Source organism: Labrus mixtus, chromosome 13, assembly GCF_963584025.1.
Source record: "Labrus mixtus chromosome 13, fLabMix1.1, whole genome shotgun sequence".
NCBI lineage: Eukaryota > Metazoa > Chordata > Actinopteri > Labriformes > Labridae > Labrus > Labrus mixtus.
Window position 1 is genome coordinate 6,000,564 of NC_083624.1, and position 19,862 is coordinate 6,020,425.

Genomic DNA, 19,862 nt, shown 5'->3' on the forward strand with positions numbered 1-19,862 from the left:
AGCCGTTGTCAGAACTGCAGAACTGTTACCGCAGATTTAAAGTGCAGTGTGAGAAATTTGAGAAAAGCTCTCGCCGAGTGGGAGTCTGTTGTGTGTCACACGTACCACCGGCTCCCAGCCGAGCATCATCTTGGCTTTTCTGATGTCAGGTCTTCTTCTCTGTGGGTCGTCCTGAGCCTCTGGGAGGAACTGGATCTGACTCCTGCTCACTGAGTGTGTAAGGGAGAGAAAAAGAGTTAGAGAGTGTTCATTGTTTTCAGAGAGAAGGACACATTTATTTGTTAGGCATGAGGTAAATGAGTCGAGGCAGATCGATGTGTCAACAGAATCATTGTTGATGAAACTTTGTCAGACTGGAGCACACATGGAGATATAAAAATGGCTCACTGGACAACACAACTGAGACTGATAAGCCTGAGCTGTCTGTTTTTTTTCCCACACCATGTTTATGGTGTTGCTATAAAACAACATGACACAGATTGAATTTTAAAGGTCGACCCTGCGGTTCAACCTCTCCAGTAAAGTTACAGTTGACATTCATAACTGCTAAATTACACCAGACACTTGTTGAATCCGTCTCCGCATCGCCACAGCAACGGAGCTCTTTTTTTTTTTTTACTTTAGTTAATGTGTGTGCTTCCACTGGCTCCGCTGCACAGCGTCTCAGATCTGTCTCAGCTCCGTCAGTCCCGAGCCCTCTGAAGCAGATACACAAGGCGTCTCTATTTTTAGCTGGATGTCGAAGCACGGCGCATCAATTTACCACAGAATAGATTTAGCGGGACAGGAAGTACAATAATAAAACACACAGTTTTTTTCAAAAAAGAATAAAATACTCTGTTTTGACTGAGTATAACAAAGGGCCTCATTCGTCAATATCTTTTGCAGAATTTTCTTAAGATTTGTTCTTAAGTAGTTTTATTTCTGAGAAGAGTCTGCGTCAGATTCATCAACGTTTTCTTAAATGACGGAATTATTCCCATCTGTGTTCTTATCGCCTCGTGGTCATAAGTTAAAAGCGTGTGCATGTTGTTCCAAATTAGCATAGGTAACCGCCCACTAAAGCCCATAAAAGGGCATGAGTGCAGGGCCCCTGCAGACACACACACTGGTACCCAAAAAATAAAAAAAAAGGTTTCTGGAGATTGCATGACGGAGTGCTGACAGCGGCGCCGGCGGAGCACCGGTCTCCTAAGTGGAGGTAGAGGTAGTACTGCAGGAGGTCGCTGTTTTATTCAGCAGTGTGAGTTATCGTTACACTGGAACACAGACAAAGACGCATGGGATGCAATACACAGAATGAATGTACGTGAACTGAAGTGTTATGTGTATGTTTTCTATTTTAAAAGACCGCTCAGATTTGTATGATCATTAAATATTTATTCAATATGTATTAACTATGAAGATTTATACAAATGAATATTTAAATTCTCAATCTCAACAGAGAAACTAAAGAATCAAAATCAAACATGATATTTAAAGAGGTCATATTATGCCCTTTTTGGGGTTCATATATTTAATCTATGTACCTACTAAAGTATGTTCACAATAGCTAAAGTTCTAAAAAAAGTGTCTGTTTTCATGAACTGTCGCTCCATGCACCGGCTCGCTTCTGACTCTCTGTCTAAGGCTCTTAAGTGCCCACGTTCAGAATCCTCACGTGTGCCAAGTCTGATCTCATTGGTCGGCCTGTCGTCTCTGCCGTAATTGGTCAGTCGCTCAGCACGGTTGTCGGAAATGTCCCGCCCCTTTTACCATATTGGGAATGCAGCCACTTTGGCTCCAAGGGGAGCAAAAACATTAGCGCCTCAGCACTACTGTGCTACCGCAGGCTACGGCATATCGTGGGCGTGATATATATATATTAAATTCAATAAGCAGTCATTCTGCCCGAGACGGAGTTCTCGAGTGTTTGTTAATTCTGTTCTCACTTAAGAACAAATGACCGGCTGTGTGTTTGTTGTTTTGTTTATAAGGAGCAGAGTGGAGCTGACACGTATCTGGTGGATGTTCTGTGTTTCCCACAAGGATATTTTTAGATTTAACATTGAATATCCAATACATTTGAACAGCATCACAGCTGTATTTGTAAGTAAAGGGGTTAAATCCTACACCGAAAAAAAAAAAAAAATCAATACCCACGGGAGGGTCACCGCAAGTGAGGAACAACTTATCTTTAAGAAGGAATAAGAGAGATAAAAGAGGCAATGGGACGAGTAAGTGGGAGAAGGACATTAAGAGATAAGCAGTCAAGCAAGCAATAGGCTTGAGGGAAGGGGACTGAGATGGCAAAGGGTCGAGTGCGTGCAGACACACACAGAATTACAATCTTGAACAATGTGAAACCTTACCGACGAGACTTTTGATGAGACGAGCAAACTCCAATATGGTGTGTTCCTCTGGGTTCCCCTGCAAACACATTCAATACACCTTCATCAGATCAATGTCAACAAGGGGGCGGCAGACTCGAACCGACCGGAGCGGCTGGTAAATCGTTTGACTGCAGAATTCATTTTCCACTTCAGTTTGTAAAAACAATGAACTCACCAGATTGACCGGACTGCTGATGTTACTGTTCATCAACAAGACGAGGCCGTTCACCAGGTCGCTGGAAATCAAACGAGACACACAAAGAGGATATCTTCAAAATGTCTCAGCCTCAGTACACGTACAATTGTCGTTTCTCTTTTTCTTCCAGAACATTACGCTGCACATTGTGACCCTCTGATGTCTCTTTTTTAATCTATCTTTTTTTGATGCTTTGGGAGATTTATTTTTGGCCTTGGGGGCACATATCTGGAAAATATTCTCAACACAAAGTCCACATACTTATGAAGCTCTATTGAAAGTTTGGGTAAGAAGACTATATTCTAGATGCTGGTTTCTCATATTGTGTTTTAATCACTTCCTCTACACACGCTCACTCAAACGTCCCTGTAATCAGGGATTAAATCTTTTTTAATAGTGTCTTGTAAAGCTTTACCCAGTCTGCCTGGGATTAAACTAAACCACAGATCTAAAAAAAATGAACATACAGTGCTGCCGTTCTGGTTCATTTTCATCTGTGGTGTAGTTTATGAACCAGAACCAGAACGGCAGCGCTGTATGTTCATTTTTTAAACAACAATACAGTTCATCCCCTCAGAGTGATGCGTGCAGCTTTGTGTTTATGAGCCCAACATAACACGCTAACAGGTGTCTTCATGCTAAGAATGTTAAATGAATGAATCCCATCCAGACTTGTTTCTGACACACAAGTGCATAATTCATTAGTACAGTTCTGTCACTATATGCAGGACCTTGACATTATCAGGTGCATGCAAACAGAGATAATGAGATGACAGGCTCCTGCACAGACCACAGGTCAAGGTTTAATAGATATAGGAATAATATGAAAAAAAATCTAATCCGCAGCACTGCATCATATTCACATCAGTAAGCTCTTCATGTGAACAAATATCAAATTTGCATTCATGAACATATACATGATATAGTGAGGGATGTATTTTGTCCACTCCATTTATATCAATGAGGAAACACTGGACAAAAAACAAAACAGAAACACTGTGCTGTGTATTGTAATACAGCTGAATGGAACAGCAAATAAAACCTTGCAGAGCTCTTGTGTTACCGTACAGATTACATTACAAGTGCTACATTTAAAAAAAGGAAAGAAAAGAATATTAAAAATACCCAGTCATACACATTTACATTTTTTTAAACACAAAAACTGATATTTTTAAAAATTAGTGATTTGAGCTTTGAAGCTTTTGTCAGGAACTTTCACCTAAAGATCATTTTAGATGATGTGGTACCGCTCTTTGTTGATTTGTCCTGTAAATCTGTAAGAAGTGCTTTCTCATGAAAAATCTCAGCCTGCTTACTTTTAACAGTGGAAAGGAAACGCTTCACTCACTGAGGATCTTTGCTGTGGAAAATTTAAAACCAATACAATTTATCCATTTTTTGAAGCCTGCGCGCAACAGAGCGCAGCCATGAGCAGCTGGGCTGGAGGGTTCACACGATCATTTATCTTGTAGTTCTTTGCTTCATAGTACCACTGCTTGGTTTCTTTAACATCAACAACTTGCCCTCAACTGAAACAGCGACATCGTTTTCAGGATGTTTAACGGGGCAGCAGCGTACTCACATTGGTCAAATAACCTTAACCTGATGGTTATGTACTCGTAAAACTGGGCTCCATGGGGCAGGTATAAACACACAGACAACCTTTAACACAACAAACTGTATCGTTCCGCTTGGCTAGTTTCCAATCAGGAACGCTGATCTAGATTAACTGTTGAAGAAGGGTCAAGAAACGGTCAACGTATTTATGGGGGAAGATAATTGATTATTAGATGGAGAAGTGTGTTCGGCCACACACACCCAACAACCCACCCACACCCACACCCACCCCCCCACACCCACACACCCAACAACACACACACCCACACCCACACCCACACACACACACACACACACACACACGTTATGTGACATGTATGTGTCTCATTTATGGATTCATCTTTTCTCTCACCACACAGTAGCTGAACAGTGAAGGACAACATGTTTTCAAGGCTTATTATACAACCAGTTTCTGTACTGCAACAATGAGTGTCTTAGAAAATGTGTCCTATTTAAACTGGATGATATACGGTGTGACCATGAAGCGCAACATGGGATCCTTCAATAACAGTATTCTAATAATTAATCGACCTCATTAATCATATTTTTAGTTAACAGCTAGTGCTGGGTGCCTGTGCTGACGAGGTAAACGTAATGGGACAATAATTTTTTTATTCAATTTGTCATTCTTTACGACATATGCGATCTTTGCTGTCTGTATTCTAAGATTGATTGCAGTTTCAAGTAAGACGATGTGATTAATATTTGTTGGCAATTTACAACAATGGTAAGGTCTGAGTCAGTTATATAATCTTGAATGGTTCAAAAAACAAAAGTCTGTGCATCACTTGCCCCTTCTCCTAGTCCCGACGAGCAGAGAAGTAAAACATTTAACAGACGAGAAGAGTGAGGTGTAGAGAGCTGCACTTTTTCTAACGTGTCATGAGATGAACTTCCAAACTCCATGTGATCTGCAGAGTCCCTCTGCACCTTTAAGAAAAAGCTAAAGACCCAGCTCTTTCATGAATACCTACTAACTTAATGATGATGGTCTCCATATTATTGATGATGATGATGGTAATGACGATGGTTTTTGTTTGATAACGACGACTTATAAGATGGTTTCTATACTGATTAGAGCTCTCAAGAACTGCCCTCAATGTTGTGCTTTGCCTCTGGTCACTTCCTGTCAGCACCTGTGTGTCCAATCAGACTCAAAGCTGATCGTTTGCTCTTACTGACATTGTTCCCTTTTTTCTAGATCCTTGCTTGTGTTGTTCTTACTCTCTGATGAACGTCGCTTTGGATAAAAGAGTCTGCTAAGTGAATTGTAGAATTGTAGATAACATTTGTTATGAATTGGCACTATTGACACTTCAGAGAGGTGTGCTTCAGCACGGTACACTTCATGCACGAGCACAAGCACACGGGTACACAACGCTGACAGCCTTCATTCTGGAGAAATCCAGAGTTTCATGGCTGTATCTGACTAAAATTACTCAATATAATCCACAAAGTAGCTGTCATGTTCTCTGATGTGCAGATGTGCAGATGTGGTCTCTCTCTCTCTCTCGTAAACTGAGCATGCTTCATAATAACATAAAGTGTGCATGTGTTGTATTACAACGTTATGTACAAGAGGTAATCGTGCTTTTAGGCTTTGCATATATAGAAAATACATTATTGACGTCAGAGTCACACTGACCTAAACTAATCTGTGTAGTACAATTTGGAACAGACACTAAGTCTACCAAACATGCAGATATAAAGGGGAAGACCCTCGACACACTAAGCTGTCCTTGGTTTCTAGTCACAGCTGGACTCTATCAGGTCTAACTGACATTAGAAAACAGTGAATAAACATAATGATGTTTGTACACTTCTTAATACATAGGTACAGAAATTCCACCACAATCCCCTGAACTCTTCTATCCAAAGAATCCTCCTAGGACCAATAAACACTCTGCCCTCGATGGCACTGAACTCTTATCGTTACCATTACTTTAATTTTTTAGGTTTTCCAGGACTTCAGTCTAAAACTCTCTTCAGACCAAAAGTGACAACATTAAACGAGGACTGTGCACAGGCAGCAGATTACAGAAGATCATTAGTCATTCTCCTTAAAGACAGCACCCAGCGTTATTATGGCAGGCAAACCAACCTGCCTCTTATTTCCCCTTACATCACTACAGATGACTCATATCTTGACATATCTCCCATCTCTGCATAACATATTACCATAAAAACACAACTCTGCATTTAAACATATTTCTGTTATCTTCCCCCCTTTAGACGCTGCAACTGGAGCCTCTGAAAGCACTTTAAGACGGAAACAATAAAATGATGATTGCTATCAACAGAACCAGACCTCCAAGATTTAACATCAATTCAAAGAAACCCACTGACTAATTCCTATGTAAGTGACTGATTGGATTATTAGAAGTTTGTACGTTGCCTCAGTGGAAAACTGAATCTTTGATTCAAGTGAGGAAGTGTTTTTCATTAAGAAGTAGCAATTAGCAAGAGAAGAATAAGAACATTTCCTCTTTTAATTCACAGACTTCATCTCTGGTGTTCTCTTCCTTTCCTCGCTGCTTTGAGCTTGTGAAAAACATATCCTGTGCAACTATTTTTGACTCATGGTCAGGGTTTCATGTAACATGGATATTCAGGGCTAATGACGTCAAGATCCTGCTGCATTGTAATTGTAATTTTTTTCCAACTTCCTGAATTCATTATGCATTTTATTCTTTCTTCACAAACGTAAGCCTAGAGGGGATCATGCATGCAGTACATAGAAAGTGAGTGAGCCGGTGTTTCTGTTACACTAATGGACCAATCAGCCTTACACTTATTGTGCACATTTCTGCCGGTTTACTTAATGACATATAGTGCTCGCAGTGATTCACAAGTTTTAAAATAACACCTGCTGGATGCTTTACACAATCGTTAATCCCTGGGCGCTGCTCTGCATCTCGTTGAGGTTGCACAACATGCAACGCTCAACTGGGGTGAGAAGTGAGCATATTGGCTCATTTATTAGCATCATCCTTCAAGTCAGAAAAAAACATGGTTGTTAATTAACTCTAGCAGAAAAAAAGCCTTCGTCTGTCAGAGGTGTTCAAGGGCAGAGGTGTACAAATACTTTGTTACCTTATTTAAAGGCTTTATATTTCACACTTAAATATAATATAAATCAAGTATATCCTCTGAAAATAACTCTGTGAGTCATGACTGTCTACAATGGGTGTAACACCCGAGTCCCACTGTCTGTGATGTTTTCAGAGTCCTATCTTCAGTTTGTTTACATCGCCCGGACGGCCGGCTGACTCCTCCCCTCGCGAATAAAAGTTGTTTAATTGAGGGACTAGAGAAAAGAAGAATAACATACTGTACTCACTGCTTAACTGTGTTTCTAGATCACGCTCATTTCAGGTAAATTTACATGCAGTGTGAAGATACGAGCATAATAAAGATCGCTAGCATTAGCATGCTAACACAACAATGCAGCGCGAGTTGTTTTGGGTTTCATGCTGGTGCTCAAGGGCGACATCTGCTGGATCAAAAAAATCACATATAAAGCCTTTAAGTAGTTTTGAAACCAGTACTTTTACACTTTTACTTGAGTAAAAAGCTTGAGTTGATACTTCAACAGAAGTCTTTTTAAACCCTTAGTATCTATACTTCTACCTGAGTAATGAATGTGAATACTTTTGACACCTCTGTTCAAGGGCACAAGCAGAGAATGATGAATGGATTTGTTCTATTCATGACACTCAAGTGTAAAGGCATGGACAGGACAGAGCTGTTTGCAAATGTATGCACGGTCCCTCACAGTGGCAAACATATATATTTCATAAAGTGAGCATATTGATAACTAACTGGTGGTTCTTACAGTATCTGACGTCTACAACAGCTTTACACTGTAGTGAGAGCCTTTCCTTCAGTTCTTAAAATACCTGCAGCATGTAAAGGCTGAAACACTTAATGTGTCCATTAATCTAATTCAATTTGGGCGGCAGAAGCTCAGTCCATAGGGACTTGGGTTGGGAACCGGACGGTCACCGGTTCAAGTCCCGATGCGGACCATAATATGGAAGTCGGTCTGGTAGCTGGAAAAGTGCCAGGGCTCTTTCTGATCACTACCGAGGTGAACTTGAGAAAGGCACAGAAACCCCCCACTGCTCTGGTGCGCTCCCAGTGTAGCAGTGTGTAGCAGCCCCACTCTGACATCTCTCCATTGATGCATGTCCACAGGTCCTGTTTGTGCACGTGTGTGATTTGGGCCTATGTGTGTGAGAGGCATGTCTCTAAAATAACAGTGTAAACCTGAATTTCCCTCAGGGATGAATAAAGTATATAAAATAAAATCAAAAATAATGATCTGCTCCACCAGGGCGCAGTGCCTGTACGCCCAGCTGTGGGTCATTTACCTTCACATATTATCTGAAAACATCACCAGGATGATAAGGTGTCACAATTTGGAACCATATTCATCAGGAAGAGATTCTGTTATTGGGCAACCTTTTTTTTTTCACCCAGGAGTCAAGTCTAAGTCTCATTTTCTAGAAATACACTGCTCAAAAAAAATTAAAGAAACACTTAATCATCACAGTACAACAACAAGTCAGTTAAACTATGAATCTGTTCATTTAGGAAGTGATTGTGAATCAAGATGCCAAAGATGGTTTATCTGGCAGCCTGAAGGTCATTATAATGTGTGTTTGTTATGTTTGTACTTAATTACATAGCAGAGATTTGTTTGATTACTTATTCTGTTGACCAGTCAGATAGAACATCAAATAACATCAAATATTAAACTAACTACAATGAAACAAGTTTTAGGACGCTGTATCTGGGAAAATTACACTCATGTCATCCGGCATTAGTTTGTTTCAAAACTGTTTTTTGATTTTTACAAGAAGTGTCGCTAATAAAGGTCATCTGAATTTTTTTTGAGAACATCGCCCCAAAGAAGGCTTTTCATGACGACCTTGGCGTTCACTGATTACACAACACCAAAGTCACGGGCAGAGGTTGAATGCTTAATAGAGATATGAGTGCCACAAATGCTCCTGGTGTCTGATCTTTTCTGCTTCAAAGTGATCAGACTGATCTAATCATCACCTGCACACAGACCAATAAATACTCTTTTAACCTGCCACTCACAAATATATCAGCTCCAGCAGGCAGGACGACGCACACATGTTGGTATTTAGCGCAACACTTCAAAGACTAATTTAAAAAAGCAGTTACCCTTCGCTTTATCTTAAATTCATCCGTCCGTGTAAGCATTAACATGAACACAAACCTTTGAAAACAGCAAAAAGGAAAAGTGTGTTTTCCATCTTAGAGTTAGTGGTAGAATAACATGACATGTTTTGTGTTTTCATGTATGCAGAACATTACATCATTACTGTATTGTTAAACTGTTTCCTAAGTTAGTTTTTCTTTACACATACACACATCGTTAAAAGGCGAGTTTGACATTCTCACCTCACATACTGGAAGGCTCTTGTTTGGGAACCAGTACCATACACCTAGAACAACAAGAGAAAAGTGATTATCACCCCTGCATGAGGCAAACACAGGAGGCGGAAGCATTTTACTATGCATCAAAAAAACAAACATAGTACATAACAAGATGTTCTAAGCAACTGCAATAAATCAGTAATACACGACCATATTTAATTTGTAGGCACTAAAAAGATATTATCAGGTGATTTCAAGTCCTATTTCTTAAAACAAGTTCTACTAAATAAGAAGTGATTTTTTTGTTACTATAATTACTAAAACCACTTTAGTCATAACTTTTCATTTGATTTGATTTAATTTTTTTTATTTATTCCGTACATGTCAAAACACACAACAGAAAAGGAAAAAGAAAAAAACAATTCTTTATCCCATGTACGGAAAGGAGCAGGGAGAAGAATAAATCTTGTTTTGCCTGCCCCCTTACTCAAACAGCAAACAATAAATGTCTGGATGGTTCTGTCCAAATTACAATCAATGACTGAATATCATGCCAACAAAAACCAAATCTGACAATTCAGTCTTCACTTCCTCAGAAATAAGAAGGAACACACAAACAAAACACACTAACTGCCAATTTCATACAGTCTGATAACTTTGTTCTTGTACATTTTCTTAAACTGAAATATCTGAACACAACCCTTCAAATCATTATTTAAAGAATTCCACAATTTAATTCCAATGACAGAAATACACTTCTGTTTTAAAGTTGTCCTTGCAAACTGATGCTTAACATTACATTTTTTCTATGCTCTTCATCTTCTGAGCTAACGTTTGATTTGTGCATCCAAATATGTTGCTTTTAAAGCCTTTTCTAAATACTCAATTTCCCTCATTATATGAAAGAAACATGTATTCAGATTAGGAACGCCCAAGTGTGTTACTTCTCTGTTGAAATCACGTTTAATCAATATGCTTTTATATGATTTACTATACCGGCAACATCAATCAGTCACACAGTCAGGTGACTTCACATTAGCTTTGCTCCTGGCTCAGAGGAGTCCCACAGAGCTGTGTTTGAAGCACCCTGATTAATTAAGGCGAGAGGACGCAATAATTAGAACACTTAAATTGCTCACAGTGAGAGGTTCCCCCTGCAGAGCCTGCAGGATGAAGTTACTGACGACACGGCCATCGTTCATGTGCATCCTGGAGCCAAATGTGTTGAAGATTCTCGCCACCCTCACCTCCACTCCTTCCTGTGAGAAAACACACAACAAAGAGCACGACATTTAGTTATGAGTGATCATGTTTTTAAACGTACATCTTTATTACAATTACTTGTGTTACTGTTCCGCATTTTTCCCAATTGATTTATTGGGAAGAATATTTAGTGGCATTTTCTGTGGAATAATAAAAATAACAGATGTGTTTACAAAAAAAAAGCAAAAAAACTCAGGACTAAAACATTCAAGGCATCTAAAGTCAGGCCAAACACAGAGTAGTTCATAAAATTAAAGTAAAAGGCAATAACATGATGCAAAAGATGAACATATTTCTGCACAAAAATAGTCATTAATGGCTCTGATATATAATAATAATTAATTTATACTTTATTGATCCCGCGAGGGGAAATTCGTTTTCACACTCTGTCTAGTTAACATGCGACACAAACATAGGCTGAAATACACACACATGCACAAACAGGATCCTATGGAAATGCACTAATGGAGAGGTCTCAGAGTGAGGGGGCTGCCCACAGCCGGAGCTCCTGAGCTGGTGAGCATATATAACGTATGCATGAAATATATTCATTAACTTATGTGCACAGAGATGGATGTATGAATGAAACATGGAGCCCCACTAATGATCAAGTATAAGCAGCATGTATGTAACACTAGACATTATATGTGTGCTGGTTATGTATGATATCACAATGCCAAAGGTGCACACAAGTCGTCCAATACATTATCCATGAATGACCTGCAGGGAAACTTAAAACAAGGTTCAAAAAGAGAAGCACACTAAATGTCCTTAAGGTTTTCTTTTTCTCTGGACAAGATCAGCATACAAAACAACGGCTGCATTTCAGGCCTTATGAAACTTGAAAGACATTTAGTGTGCTGACTTTTTTGTCTACTTTTTAAGTCTTGTTGCGATCGTGCACCTGGAAATGTATTGATTGTCGAGTGTGCTCCTTTGTTGCTATTTTTTAAACTTAAAATAAGGCCTTGTTAATCGATACTGTGTTAGTCACTACATTCAAACTTTTTTATATTCGAAGTAAGATATGTTTTGCCACCCAAGTCATCAGTCAGTCTTTTCAATCAGAATCTGAGCAGCTGTCTCCAAAAAGGCTTACAAAGCTAATCCTTACAACAGAGAAGCATGCATCATTAATATACAGGGAACGCTCAGAAACAAGAAGCAGCTCTTTGTCCTGGAGGCAGTTTGGGCTCTCTCAATCGAAGCAGTAACGAGAGTATAAAACATTTAATAATATTATTGTGAAAAAGCATGGACCACTATTGCTTCCAAAAATGGGATGTGACTCAAAGAGACATTTATTTTTATTGTGCATTAAAGTTTGATTTGTTAAGTCATGTTAAATAACGTTGTAATTTCCTTTGACTGAAACTCTTAAATTAACATTAGCTAACGGTTACAGTCTGCAGAGCACCTTCCTCTTTGTTTCAGAGAAGACAGGCAGCAAACGAAAGAGAAGGATACATTAAAAATAAAGATAGAAATAATTCAATTATAATAATCTTTATTCATGCAGCACTTCTCTGAACAATGTTACAAAGTGCTTCACAAAGAGCTTAAAGAGGACATATTATACCCAATTTCCACCTTTTCAAACAGTCCCCTGTGGCCTAAATGAAACATGAATCAAGCACCAGAGGAGGTTTGTGACCCTGTATAAACCAGCTCTCTTAAAACGCTCCGTTTTGGTGTGTGTGTCTCTTTAAATGCAACGTTTGTTTTCCCGGTAGACATCACTCCGTCGCTAGCGAGAATAAAAATCGCAGACCTGTGTAAAAGCTTTCCTCTAGGCTGGAGGTGGAGTCCACAGGTGGAGATATCAGGGGAGGGGAGGGGATTTTTTTTTTTTTTACCAGAATCCCACTGTGACGTCACAAGGAGAGCAAATTTGAAACAAAGCATGTTTCTTAGTGTTGTAAGACTTATGCAGACCACAGACTTCGGCTGCAGTAGCTCAGTCTGTAGGGACTTGAGTTGGGAACTAGAGGGTCGCCGGTTCAAGTCCCGGTGCGGACCAAATATGGAAGTTGGTCTGGTAGCTGGAGAGCTCAAACGAAGGACTGGATGTGGGTCAGTAGACACTCAAATATATGTGTATATATATATATATATATATATATATACTCAAACACTGTAAAGGATTTTTCATAATATGTCCCCTTCAAAATAAAAGCAGAACATAAATGACAACACATGGATATCCAATAAAGACGAATTACTCAGAGTTTGAAAACAGATGTAAAATTGATAATTTTAATAGGATTTTATTGTTGTGTTGGGATTTTTTCTTTTTTCTGTAAAGCACTTTGTGACGTTGGTTTTGATAAGTGCTTTATAAATAAACTTTATTATTATATAATTTAAGTACACATCACATCAAAATCATACAAATATGTATTTGCATATTACAGTAGAATACATCCTTTAAACCAGATCAGTCTTTCTCACCTCTTTTCTACTTTCTCAAGCTCTTTTCTGACTTGATGTCTACAGTTTTTAAAAATTATGGTGTACTCTGAGCTCGATGGCTACGTGTTCCTCTTGTGATCTTGCACATAATAATTGACTAACACCACACTGGCTGCATGTTCTGGTTAAATGTCTGTTCATGAACAGCATGCAATGTTAAGATGGTGTCTCTACCTGCCTCTCCCTGTTACTCTTTGGAAACCAACCAACCAAACGGTATAGTGTCGTTTTTAAAGGTTACCGTCACATTCTTTCTTACTCATTAGCCATGTCCTACATTAACCATCGAGTTTTAGTGAGATACCAGAAGTTACATTCTAAGAATCTGAAGAAGAATTAATTGCATAGTGTGAGAGGAAACTGAACTGATCTGTTGTCAAAATATCCTCAAGACAATGGTGACTCACACACTCTCGGACGAAGAACGAATAAATGAGGCCAACTACAAGTACATCCTGGGTACTCGCACTGATCCCACACTTAGAAAAGACTTCCTTTTAAAAAACCCATGGCCTTCATATGTCAGCCTCAGGCATCAATACGTACTACTTGAGATAGGACGGGGAACCAGTTTAGGTCATTTCACATGAATAAAAACATGAACATTATGTAGATTGTGTTTGAATCTGTGCGACATGAAATTCAATTGTCACAGCACGCCAATGTATTCGGTACGGCGGAGAACAATGGACACAATGGGGACGAAATGATGGAGAGTTCTTGGAAAGTGTGTAATCCTGCTGTTAATAGAAAAGTAGGTGTGTGCATGTACCTAACCTGGCCAGCTTGTTTTACAAGGTAAACAAATCGCACCTTAGTACTCAAAGTTTAAATGTGTTATGAGCTTAAAGCAGGATGTCAATAACATCAGTTTTTCATCAATTGGGGATCCCCATAGAACCAGTAACCTATTTCCTGCCACTACACACAGAGGTGTTTTGTGATTGTCTGTTAAATACTTCACACCTGGGAAATGACCTGAAAGTGTCATGTTACACATTCTATAAACAAACCACCTTGCCTTCTTGTTAATAAATGCTCAATCTAAGGTGACTACACATACATCCCTGAGACCGCTCCATGGCAACCCACATGGATGAAGAGGGGGGAAAAAAAGACAACATGAAATTTTCATGAGTATTCAAGCACATGTCAGGGTAATAACCGGGAAATTGGGGCATTTAAACTGCTTTCAGACTGTTGGGCCATGCAGGCTTAGGACAGTCAAACCATGGACTTGGGCCTTTGAGTTATTTACTGAGATCACAAAGAGGCCTAAAAGGACTCTTTATCCCAGAATCCCCTGCGGTACTTCACACCTACGTGTGATGTAAAGGGGGGACCGGAACCTGAGGGAGACCCCACAGGAAGGCGGCCAGGTGACAAAACTCTGAGACTCCCCTCGTTCAACCTCTTTCCACGCGCTGACTTGAAGTGCTCGGGGACCCAAGCTCACCTCCTGTTTCCTGCAACAATCTTCCTTTGTTTTAAGTTTTGGCGCGCAGGTAATCCGCGGCCGGCAGTGTTCCAAATTCCGAGCTCGGATTGTCCAGTGAACGCATCTCAGTTTCTCGGAGAGCGTCAGACTATAACAGATTATCAGAAAGATAACGGTCTTATTCCGTCCTGCAACGAAAGGACATCAACGGACATCTTTCCCCTCGACGGAGAACCAACGAAGCCGCTCTTGCCGTAAGGGACCCTCGCCGCCATCAGACGCCTCTACACCAGGACGGACAGAAGATCTGTTTTATCGCCGGACTCCTTTTTCCTTCACCAATCGCAGGCAAAGCGATTCACAAGTGAGGCTTAATTAGGTCTGGGCAGAATTAGCTTTAGAGAGTGTTTTTAACAATTGTTTGATTTGTGCAGAAACTGTAATTTTCTCTTTGTTGGACCGCTGCGTCCTGAGTTTTACCTGTTTAAAACTCTTATTGTTGTTTATAACCGGGTATTATTCTTCTGATCAGAAAGGCCAGTGTAAGCCGTATTAACTTGAATTCGGCCATTGGTTTGTTTCTGTGAATGAAGGGAATTACTCCGAGTTGTGGCGCGGGAGTCAGACTGTGATCCGGCCTCTTCAGGCACGCATTTCTCTCCTCCTCTACGCTCCTCTTTTATCCTCTTTTCCTCCCATTTTCTTCCCTTTTTCTAACACACACATATTCTCGGGTAGACGTACATCTGGAGACTAACTCCACCACCGCGTCATTACGCACATAGGCCATACACACACACACACAAAGAGAGAGATCCATACACTCGAGGCCATCCAGACGCCTCAGAGACACAGATCGTGTAGGGCCGAACTCGGTCTCTGTCAGACATTAAGGCCACATTAGGTCTTTGTTAGGTGTGCGCCATCGGAAAGGCGACCACGTGGGACGTAGTAATCTCCCCCCCTCTATCTCTCTTTCATCCACAGACACACCCAGGTCTTTGTTAGGTGCGCCATCGTGAGCGACCACGTGGGTACGAAGTCATCTCCCCCTTTTCTTCTTCTTCCACACACACACACACACACACACACACACTTTATTTATATTATTAATAATTAGAAATAATTATTAAAGAATATAACCAAAGTTGACTTGATACAACCCCAACAAGACCATCTCACTGAAGGGTGAGATGGGACATGAAAACAACATAGATTGATTTTTTTAAAGTACATGTGTTGAAGCATTCACATCCAGGGAGACACACTTTCTGTTTCAGCGCACAACCATATTAGAAAAATCTATAAGGAAAAATATGATTTTTTTAGTTTAAGGCTTTCTGTAGGGGTTACAATGCCATCCGTGAACCAAAGTGCATCATAATATGTGCAAGAGGTTGTGAGCACAGACAGTCCAGGTAATGTGTAAGAACACAATTGCAAGTGGACGTGTGAAGAATTTGACAACTCTGTCTGACATGATACAATCAGCACTTCATTGGTCAATACTCACCACTATCTGTTTGACTGCAGGTGTTTTATATGAATCTCCGATATTTTAATGATCAATATTATCAATAACAACATCATATTTCTTAACCCAAAGCTAATACAAGGAATAGAGAGAGAACAGCTGTGGCTCTATAAGGCATAGGTCACTTTATCTTGTTTCCTTTTGGCGTCTCACAAAGTTATGTTCACGTCTCTAACAGCACGATGTACAGGCTGCTTACAGTGTAATCAAACCGCAGCACTTCCTCACCGATACATGCATGACTTTCTAGTAGACGTGAACACACTATTTGATTAGGGTTAAAAGACTTCCTTTTTAACCCCTTAATAAATAGTGTTTGTGTATAAATGCATTGGTTTGTGCAAGCAATTAAAACATATATATATATATGGTGGGAATTTTCAAGCTTTTACGCTTTGCTTTCAATGTGATCACCTGCTGTTGACTCAAGTTATGACGACTGACGACGTGTAACCATTTCACCTGACATAAGTCACTTCTAGATGAATATTTCAGAAATGAGAAAATATCTGCAGTCTTCTTGGCCCTTCGACTGATGCTGAATAAAGCAAATCTATTTTTGCATGTTTTGATGATTTAAAATGAAGTCTTTTTGATTTGTTGTTTTGTTTCAGTACATATCAGTGATCACGTTGGACAACATTATTATTATTGTTCTGGATAATTCGGTATTTGTTTATGCTGTTATCCAGCTAGAGCTGGGTAGTTTGGCACTAGGTATTGTGTGGAGATAGGTTGGCAGGGAACCAGAAGGATGTATATTGTTGTTTTTTTTTAACCAGGAAAGGACAGGAAGGACAAAACAGAAATGGACATAAAAAGGTGACGTAGGCTGACAATTGTTATTATGGCTGACATTTTTTTGACATTTGTGTACGATCCACTTCACATGTGCCAGAGGAGCTGGTTTGATTTTGAGTTTGTCCAATTTAAATGAGAAAAAAGCCACTAAAGTTGGCTACGTAAATCAGATTAAAACTTGGTATAATATCATGCTTTAGTGATCCAATCTGCAAGGAAATCAACATATCCCTGTCCGTTCCATTTCATTTTAAATATTTATTATAGTGATGAAGAGGAGTCATTTTTATACATAAGATACTTATTATTAAGTCATTATTTCTAAGAATAAAAAATTAGGTAATGAAATTAGGGCTTAATTCAAAATTAAAGAGCCAATGTCTCCAAGGAAATTCAGAACATTTCTTTAGAACTGACTTATTTATTTTTATTATTATTCTGAAATTATTATTTCGAGAACCCTCAAAGTGCTCTACACAGCAAATCATGCACAAACACCTTGACTACATTCACACTGCAGGCAAAAGGGACCCGCCACATCTGTTTTTTTTTTTTTTTCTTCTAACTGTTTGAACAGGACAAGTCACACAGATTCTGATCTTTCAAATCAAATCAGAATCGGGCCACATTCATGCGTGGTCTTAAATCTCATACAGGTAGAATTGTTTGCAGTACGAACTGAGTCTGAAAAGTCGGGTCAGAATGGATGACACTTCGATGTCACACTTGCTTCTCAGCACCCACACACACCTCAGCACTGACAGAGCAGCCAAAATTAAAATGTGTCTCTCTTCCTCCTCCTCCTCCTCCTCCTCCTCCTCCTCACTCTCGGTCGTCTCAGATTTCGCTGGCTTCCTCTGCACATCATTTTCATAATGAAACCATAAACCATGCTTACTTCACTGGCTTCCATGTTAACTTTCATAAACGTTGTGCTGCGAGTGACGACTTTAATGTTGGTCTTTTACAGATGAAGGTCAGTTCAGAACAATGACCAGTTCACTGTGGGATCTGATACAAGTCACATTTAAAAAAATAATATGAGCAGCCAAACAAGAAAATCAGATCAATTAATCCTATTTGATCATTAAGGGTTGCAGTGAGGACGTGGTCATTGATAAAAAGCCATTATAGCCATTATCTTACTATTTAATCTGAAATAAGTCGATACGATTGTAAACTCTATAGAAGATGACGTTCAAGAAAGGGAAACAAAAGTGCTACATTGAAGACTCAGCTCAACACTTGAGGCAAGCCAAGCGCTTGTACAGGTGAGTAAGAGTGGCGCCCAGACTCTGCATTGACAAGCAAAAGGTAGACGGCAGATGGGTAACACCTCCTGGATGGCGTGTGAAAAACAGTTTTTCCGTTAACTGTTGGTGTTTTATTTCATGTAAACATTCTAATACTGCAGGGAGCTGGATACAGGAACATGCTCTTTGCAAACTGAACTATAATGTCATATCCCTTCCTAACACACATTCTTTATTCCTAAGTAGAAGTGCACTTCTTGTTTCCATTTTAATGTCTGAAAAAAAGACTGTCAGTGTTTTGTCGACCAAAATATTGACTTCTGGATTTCCAGATCGCCCAGATATTCTTTACAGGTATCTTCACGACTCACTTCTCATAGTGTATATTTCTCACAATCTCCATTTATTTTTCTCAATCTGTCTGGGGTTATATGACACACCTTTTTAATTCTACAAAATTATTCAGTTTTAAGAAAGCACACAAATTTGCATCCCGAAATTGTATCGTCACTACTTCTTATGAAATTGAGGAGGCGACACTTCAACGATATTAAAGTGATTTTAAATATACGTCTGCATTTGCTTCTAAGTATGCGATTCTATTTAGTTTTAACTACATTATATAAATAGGAACAGATGCACAGTTTGAATCTTCACTATGTTTGCCTTGTGTCTGAGGAGGAGCAGACTGCATAACCTCCACTCATCAGTTTTGAAATGTTAATGAATTTTGATTACATGACTGGGCAATAGATGGAACTTGTGATATTCTTGTCCTCGTGCACAAGCGGCTGACAGTCGGTTATCGAAAGGCGGGCCATTTCCGAGAATTCTCCCAGCAGGTGTGAAAAAAATAATGAGGGGGAGCAGGAGACGAGACAGATAAATAAATATCACCTGCCTGAAGCAAAGGCAAGACAAGTCAGTCATATCTATTTATCAAAGGCTGGCGTCAATCAAGTCAGAACGGGACAAAATTAAACCAAAAAAAAATAATAATAATTATCGGATCATTTGGATATGTAAGGAAATGTATAATATATTCAAGAGTGCTTAAAATGAGATGAGGTTTTCTTCAATTATCTCGATCAATCGTTAAAGGTATAAAATGTAGAATCTTTACACTAAAATGTCTAAATTAATTTAAAATTGTCTAGACCTATGTTACATATATTTTCTGTTGAGTACTTACATCACCTCAAATATATCCAACAGTAATCAAAGCCACTGAAATCCTTAATTCTATAGTTGTAACGCCCCGTGTCTTTGGACACCATGACCGACAAGACATGTTTATCGTTGCCGTGGAAACACTGGATGTGACATCAATCACTCCCATGATTCCCCGCCAGCCTCAATGTCTTTTTTTGTTATTGTTTTGATTGAGAGCCCCCTGGTGGTGGAATTTACGTACTGCGTTTAATCCTAACAGCCTCTGTATGAACACTTCTACATTACTGGTAAGAAACCTCATAAATTAAGGAGGAATTTTACTGCTGCTTTA

The 19,862-nt window shown here is 39.4% G+C and overlaps 1 protein-coding gene across 1 annotated transcript in view; it reads right to left on the minus strand.

Moving 5' to 3' along the window:
* uxs1 (UDP-glucuronate decarboxylase 1) overlaps nucleotides 1-19,862 on the minus strand; it is a 38,075-nt gene that overhangs the window by 2,320 nt on the left and 15,893 nt on the right. Inside the window, exons 10-14 of the mRNA XM_061053348.1 lie at nucleotides 10,737-10,856; nucleotides 9,622-9,665; nucleotides 2,548-2,608; nucleotides 2,352-2,409; nucleotides 106-209 (exon numbers count right to left, since the gene is read on the minus strand). Coding sequence (XP_060909331.1) covers nucleotides 106-209; nucleotides 2,352-2,409; nucleotides 2,548-2,608; nucleotides 9,622-9,665; nucleotides 10,737-10,856 — 387 coding nt within the window. The remainder of the gene's footprint in view (nucleotides 1-105; nucleotides 210-2,351; nucleotides 2,410-2,547; nucleotides 2,609-9,621; nucleotides 9,666-10,736; nucleotides 10,857-19,862) is intronic.